The sequence below is a fragment of the Orycteropus afer genome, unplaced genomic scaffold (genome assembly GCF_000298275.1).
Source record: "Orycteropus afer afer isolate SDZICR_OR568_19922 unplaced genomic scaffold, OryAfe1.0 scaffold00168, whole genome shotgun sequence".
Lineage (NCBI taxonomy): Eukaryota > Metazoa > Chordata > Mammalia > Tubulidentata > Orycteropodidae > Orycteropus > Orycteropus afer.
In genome coordinates, this window is record NW_006921755.1 from 623,894 (window position 1) to 632,151 (window position 8,258).

At 36.2% G+C, this 8,258-nt stretch overlaps 1 protein-coding gene across 1 annotated transcript in view; it reads left to right on the forward strand.

Moving 5' to 3' along the window:
* Positions 1–8,258, forward strand: part of PLD1 (phospholipase D1) — a 233,712-nt gene that overhangs the window by 170,958 nt on the left and 54,496 nt on the right. Inside the window, exon 22 of the mRNA XM_007946610.1 lies at positions 1,052–1,101. Coding sequence (XP_007944801.1) covers positions 1,052–1,101 — 50 coding nt within the window. The remainder of the gene's footprint in view (positions 1–1,051; positions 1,102–8,258) is intronic.

The window sequence follows — 8,258 nt, forward strand, 5'->3', positions numbered from 1 at the left end:
GAAGAGGGTCTGTGCAATCCCTCTGCCCAGTCCGCCATCTTCTATTCCTCCTCCTGAGCCCGATGTATAACTCTTTTAATATCGTATCTTCTTATTTCTCACTGACTTCTGAAGCTCATGTTTGTCTATCTGCCAGGGCTTCAAGTTAAAACTTTTTATTTCCTCTATGGTAATTTTGCCTCATTACAGTGTGAGAGAACTTTAACTGTGCTTTGGTCTGTGCACATGGATTGAAGATTTGCCCATTTCTAAAGTTATCTGATTTATAACATGACAAACAAAGCTTTTCAGTATTTAAAGCACTGCTATAATGTTTAATTGGATTTTATCTGCTTAATTTGCCATTCTAATGTTATTTTTGGAATGTTGTCAGTTGTAATTATTTTCTATGACTATTTTCTTGGGCTTCAACCAACTGAATGAAATAACGTGTTTGGCTTTTGTTCAGCAACCAAAACTATAACCTTTTATTATGCAAAAACATCTCTATTTGCTGGTATCATCTTTAATACTACCAGCATTTCCCAGGCATAAATGTATTTTTAATTACTTTCATAGAGCAAGCAGACGGAGCACAGAAATTTGGGGTTTTGTTTGTCTTTATAATTCTTCAAGTGTTATCAGAGCCTGGAGAAACAAAAATCACGAAAGAGTCATTTATTTGAGACTATCTTTTCAACTTTTAAGTGGGTTTTGTTGATTTTACAGCTGTAGCTCAAGTATAATTGTTTCTTAAATTTCCAAATTACTCTGTTTGCCCTTTTCACCTATGAAAGCAATGTGATTCTGAAAATATTCATTATTGAGGCATTCTAAATTTATCTTTGCTTTCACCAAATTTTCTAACATGGGAAAGTTCATTCATAACCCATCTTTTTTCAGTAGTTTCTCTTCTGAAATCTACCATTAATTTTATAACTTTTCCACTTTTCACCTACTACCTTGTCCCATCAGTAACATTAGAAAAGTAATGCTTATATGTAAGATATATAATTGAGATAGGTTGTTTTGAAGCCTCCATAATTGTTTTTTTTCCTTCAAATATTCCCAGAACCATGTGCAGAGGAGAAAATTCCATCCTTGGACAGTTAAAAACAGAGCGTAAGTAACTGTTTCACTTGTCCTCCATGGCTATTTTTTAATATGAAATTAAAATGTCAATAACAATGTTTTCACACTGTGATTATAGAACTCTAGTCTTAAAAGATATCCCATAAAATATTTGACCAACTCCCAAAACTAAACTCACTGCCATCAAGTCGATTCTGACTCATAGCAACCCCCATTGGGTTTCCGAGGCGATTGATCTTTATGGAAGTAGATTGTCCCATCTTCCTTCATTGGAGTGGCTGCTGGATTTAAACCCCCAACCTTCTGGTTAGCAGTCAAATGCTTTAGGCACTGTGCCACCAGATCTCCTTAAATATTTGACAGAGATAAATTATTCTTATTAAATTGCCGAAGCCAATGTTCAAATGAAGATACTAAGACCTACGAGGCATAAATAGGACAAAAAGAGAATGGTTTTATAATTTGTTTATATGTTTATCTATTTGCTTTTATTAGTTATTTAGCTATAGTTATTGTTTTGATAATAAATGAGATCTGTAAGGTACCTCACAAAGACCCTACATGTGCATTCTTCTCTCATCCTTTACCACCATCCAGGACAGTAGGCAGGACAGTTGTCACCTCTGCTTCACAGATGATAGGAAACAAATGCTGCAAGGGCAACAGGTATTTATGTGCCTACCTACATACAGAGAGTCCCCAGGGTACTCACAACACTTTCTTATAGTTAGGAAAGAAAGCCAATTATGTACCCATTTTGCCATTTTGTTAGTAATATTTGACTAATCTTTGAGAATATCATATTAGAGGTAGATAAATGATAAGAACTTTTAAAACCACAATACTACCTTTAACTTCTGTAGTTTTTCATACTTTTTAAAGTCACCTTCTCAAATATCTTCTTAATGAATCTTCCTACATAACTCTTAGTTACAATATAATGTAACTATGGATTTACTTATTTACACATTCCTGAACCGACCCTAAGGTCAGCATATAGTAGGTGCTCAGTAATGGTATATAATCTTGTGTAACAAGTATGGATAATTCCACAGAATTTGGTTTAACAATATTCTTTAATAAGATGAAAAAAGTAATCTCCAACTTTATGTAGAAAGGAAGAAGGCCCCAAATACCTAAACAGTATTAAAGAAGAAGAACAATGTAGGATACCTCTTGATTTTGAAATTATTATGTAGCCATGGCAATCAAAACTGTCTGATACTGATTCAATGGTGGACACATAGACTGTTGGTATAGAATTGTAATGGGTGGAAGTAAATCCATTCATCTACAGGCAGCCAGTCTTCAAGAAAAGGTCAAGGTCCATTCATTGGGGAAGTGTCTCTCTAACAAATGATGCTGGAAAAACTGGATATCCATATGCAGAAAACTGAAACAGTACCCATACCTCACACTGTGCACAAAAACTAACTCAAAATGGATCAAAAATCTAAATCTTAAACCTAAAACTATAAAGTTTCCTGGAAGATAACATACTGTCAAAACTAGGTGGCTTAAGTTTTGGTATAAAAAGTCTATCAAACACAACTAAAAATGCACAAACAACAGAAGATAAGTTTGATAACTGGGACCTCCTATAAATTAAATACTTATTATTCATCAAAAGGTTTTACCAAGAAAGTAAAAAGAGAACCTACAGACTGGGAAAAATTATTTGGCAGCAACATATCTGATAAGGATCTAATCACTAAAATACATAGAAAACTTCCACAACTCAACAACAAAAAGACAGTCCAATTTAAAAAATGGGCAGAGGACATGAACAAACACCTCACCAAAGAGGACATTCAGGCAGCCAACAAATGTATGAAAAGTATTCACCATTAGTCACTGGAGAGATGCAAATCAAATCTGTAATGAAATACCATCTCACCTCTGAAAACAGGGTAATGATGGGAAAAAAAAAAAAAAAACAGAAAACAACAAATGCTGGCAAGGTTTTGGAGGGGATTAGAACTCTTAAACATGGCTGGTGGAATTGTAAAATTATACAACCACTAAAGAATATGCTATGGCATTTCATCCAAAAGCTACAAAAAGAACTATGTTATGATCCAGAAATCCCACTTCCAGATATGTACTAAATGTAGAAATATATGTGGAAAAAAAAAAACTCACTGTCATCAAGTCAATTCTAACTCGTAGTGATCCCCATTGGGTTTCTGAGGGTGTAAATCTTTATGGAAGTAGATTGCCCCATCTTTCTTCCATGGAGCGGGTAGTGGCATTGAACTGCCAACTTCTGGTTAGCAGTCAAATGCTTTTAGGCACTATGCCACCAGAGTTCCTCCTAAAGATACAAGAGCAGTGAAATGAATAGATACATGTTCATTGCAGCACTATTCACAATAGCAAAAAGATAGAAACAGCGATCAGTGGATGAATAGATAAACAAATTGTGGTACATACATAGAATGAAATACTATGCAACTATAAAGAATAATGAATAATGAAGAGTCTAGGAAACATATTATAAGATGGATGAATCTGGAGGACATTATGCTGAGTGAAATAAGTCACAAAAGGACAGATATTTTTATGTTTCACTATTATAAAAAGTCAAGAATAGATATATACACAGAACACAGTTATATGATGGCTATCAGGGACAGGAGGAGGAATCCCTTTCAAGATAGTAAATGCTTGTTACTCTGGGGGATGGAAAAAAACAGTCCTAAATATGGATGAAGTCAGGACAACTTGACGAAGACACTAAGAAATACTCAAGAGATAAGGACAATTTCAGTAAATATTACAATATATCCAATTTTACAACGAGTAAAATCAACCAAAAATATGTATATAGTTATGTAGGTAGACAGGGATGCATAAATGTGTATGAGAAGGCATATGTGAGTAAATGCATGTGCATGTATAGTTGTATCTGTCAAAAAATCAAACTCATTGCCATCGAGTCAAATCCAACTCATGGCAAATCCCTCCTTGGGTTTCCAAGGCAATATCTCTATGGAAGTAGATTGCCCAGTCTTCCTTCCAAGGAGTGGTGGTAGGTTTGAACCGCCAGCCTCTGGTTAGCAGTCAAATGCTTTGGCACCATACCACCAGAGCTCCCTGGTATGTCTGTAAGTCTATGTATATACATATTTGTGTGTACTGCATATATATATCCACATGTGAAACAAACCACATAGTGGCACAGTTACAGAGGCTTTCTAGATATATCCAAAAAACTCATGGGATTGGTTTACTGGGTTAAAAAGCTTGGTACCTTAGTCTTGGGGGACAACTTAGTGAATTGATATAATGTAATTCACAATGATAATGTTCTGTATCCTAGTATCACTGCTATTCATAACATTTTCAGTGGCCACTTTTTTCAGAAGTAGGCTGCCACTTCCTTCTTCCTAATCTATCTTACTCTGGAAGGTCCATTGAAACCTGTCCACCAGCAGTGATCTTGCTAGTATTTGAAATACTAGTGGCATAGCTTACAGCATCACAGCAGCACACAAGTCACCGTGTGACAAACTGACAAACGAGGCTCCAGAAGTTGAAAGAATACCAATTGAGAAGTTTCAGCAAACGGATGTAGTGCTGGAGCTGCTCACTCATTTATGCCAAGAAATTGGAAGATAGGCACCTGGCCAACTGACCGGAAAAGATCCATATTTGTGCCTATTTCAGAGAAGTGTGGTCCAAAAGAATGAGGAAATTATTGAACAATATTGTTAATACCACATGCAAGTAAGTTTTGGCTGAAGATAATTCAAAAATGGTTGCAGAAGTATATTGACAGGGAACTGCCAGAAACTCAAACTGGATTCAGAAGAGGATGTGAAATGAGGGATATCATTGCTGATGTCAGAAGGGTCTTGGCTGGAAGCAGAGAATACCAGAGAGATGTTTAGCTGTGTTTTACTGACTGTACAAAGGCATTCAACTGTGTTGGTCATAGAAAATTATGGATAGCATTGTGAAGAATGGAAATTCCAGAACACTTAATTGTGCTATGTGCTCATGAGGAACCAGTACATATACCCAGATGATGACATTCAAACAAAAGAAAAGGATACTGCATGCATACTGCATGCTTTAAAATCAGGAAAGGTGTGCAAGGGTTGTATCTTTTTACCACACTGATTTCAATCTGTATGCTGAGCAAAAAATCTGAGAAGCTGGACTGTTTGAAAAAGAATATGGCATCAGGATTGAAGGAAGACTCATTAACAGCCTGCACTGTGCAGATAACACAATCTGAGTTGCTAAAGGTGAAGATGACTTGAAGCACTTGCTGGTGAAGATCCATAGCCTTCACTATGGATTACATGTAAACATAAAAAAAAAACAGAAATCCTCCCAACTAGGCCAATAAGCAGTATCACGATAAATGGAGAAAAGGTGTCAGAGATTTCATTTTAATTGGATCTACAATCGCCATCCATGGAAGCAGCAGCCAGGAGATCAGACATTGTGTTTCAGTGGGTAAATCTGCTGTCAAAAACCTCTTTAAAGTGTCACAGAGCTGAGGTGCACATTGAAGACTAAGGTGCGCCTAACCCAAGCCATGGTATTTTCAGTAGTTTCCTATGTAAATGAAAGCTGGACAGCGAATAAGGGAGACTGCAGAAGAATTGATGCATTTGAATTGTGGTGCTGGTGAAAAATATTGAAAATATCATGGGCTTCCAGAGGAACAAACAAATCTGTCTTTGAGGAAGTATGGTTGGAATGCTCCTTAGAAGTGAGAATGGCGAGACTTTGTCTCACCTACTTTGGCCATATTGTTAAAAGGGACTAGTCCCTGGAGAAGGGTATCATGCTTGGTGAAGTAGAGAGTCAATGAGAAAGAGGAATCCCCTCAATGAGATAGATACAGTGATTGCAATGATAGGCTCAAGCATAGCGAGGATTGTGACAATGGTACAGGAATAGGCAGTGTTTTGTTCTGTTGTATATAGGATCAGTATGAGTTGGAATTGACAGCACCTAACAACAACAACAGCATCCTAGTTTGCTGAATAACATCTAGGGTCTTAAAAGCTTGCAAGTCGCCATCTAAGATACAACTACTGGTCTCTAATTTATGCAACAAAAGAGAAGAAGAAACTAGTCCATGGAACTATAGCCCATATGAACCATAGCTTCTAACGTGAGACTAGAAGATCTAAATGGTGACTGGTTACCACTACTGACTGTTCTTACAAGGGACACAATAGAAGGTCCCAGAGAGAATGGGAGAAAAATGTAGACCCCCCAAAAAAACCCCAAAACTCACTGCTGTCAAGTCACATCCAACTCATAGTGACCCCCACTTGGGTTTCCAAGGTGGTATCACTATGGAAGTAGATTGTCTTATCTTCCTTCCGAGGAGTGGCTGATGGGTTTGAATCGCCAGCCTTCTGGTTAGCAGTCAAATGCCTTAGGCATTATGCCACCAAAGGTCCTGAAAAAAATGTAAAACAAAACTCTAATTCCTCAAAAATGCCAGACCTACTGGACTGGTAAGAAACTAAAGGAATCCTGAGATTATTACCCTAAGATACATACTCCTTGAAAGAGGAATTGAAGCTATTTCTACAGGTCACATTTCAGCCAAATAACACATTGGCTTATAAAATGAACAATATTATCCATTAGTAATATGCTCCCTTAAACAATTAACTATATGAGACCAAATAGTCGACATTTACCGAAACACGATGATGAGAAGGCAAGAAGGGGAAGGGACGCTAGATCAATGGAAACAGAACAAACAATGGAAGTAATGAGTACTCCGACACATTGTAAAAATTGTAACCAATGGCATGGAACAATCTGTGTAAAACTTGGTAAAGGGAAACCTAATTTGCTGTGTAAACTTTTGTCTAAAACACAAGAAAATATTTTTTAAAAAAATCAACAACAAAGAAGTAATTTTCTTAGTGCTAAATTTTCAATATAATCTTGACTATACAACAAACTGCTTAAGGGGAAAAAAAAAAATTAAACTGGAGCCAGACCCAAGTGGTCTGACCTCTAGTTCAGGTTAGATCCAAAATTTTAAGACTAGAAAAAATAGATTTTATCCACAGGAGAAGATGAACTTGGTGGTCTTCTGAGCCCTGGAGTGAACTCATTAAAGTGGTGCTGTATTAAGATTCACTCACTGTTAGTAAGCAAGACAGTGAGACTGGTACTAGGAGAAGGATACAGTGAAGAAGGAGGATCATGTGTGAATAACACTGTGAAGGAAGGTTTGAGAAGATATTGGAGCATCACAGGAATGTGTGGTAGGTTTAACATCTAGTAGTCTACCAGTTTAATACAACATATTCATAGAATGAAGGGAAGAAACACAGAAACACATTATCACCTCAGTGGACAAAGAAAAATGCATTTTACACAATCCAACACCCTTTCATTCTCTCTCTCTCTCTCTCTCTCTCTCTCTCTATATATATATATATATACACACACACACACACACACATACACACGCGCACGCGCACACACACGCATATTTATGTATGTATGTATATTTAAAGCAAATAAACTAGGAATAAATAGAAAGCTCCTCAACCCAATAAAAGCCATCTACAAAAATCTCAGATGTGACATCATGCTTAATGGTGAAATTTTGGACACTCCCACCCACACACAAATATGAAACAAAATGAGAATGTCTGCTGTCACCATTTCTATTAAACATTGTACTAAAGTTTTTAGCCAGAGCAATTGGACAAGAAAATGAAATAAAAGACATCCAAATTGGAAAAAGAGTAAAGCCAACTCTGTTTACAAATGACAAAATCTTGTGTGTAGAAAATTTTAAGGAGTACACATATACACAAATACAATTAGCACACATTAACCAGTTCACCAAAACTGCAGGGTACAAGATGAATATACAAATACCAATTTCATTTACAAAAGCATCAAAAAGAATAAAATCTAGGAATAAATTTAACAAAAGTGGTGCAAGATTTGAACTGTACTGAAAACCACAAAATATTATAAAAACAAAAATCTAAATAAATGAAAGCATTCTGTGGTCATGAATTGAAAGAATTAATTTCGTTAAGATAGCAGCACTTACCTATATTTAAAAAAAAAAAAAACCCTACAAAACTCTACTGTAACAAAGCAAAAGACACCTACATAAGTGGAAGAATATACTATGCTCATGTTAGAATTTTAAGCATAGGTACTGAAACAAGGCGGGC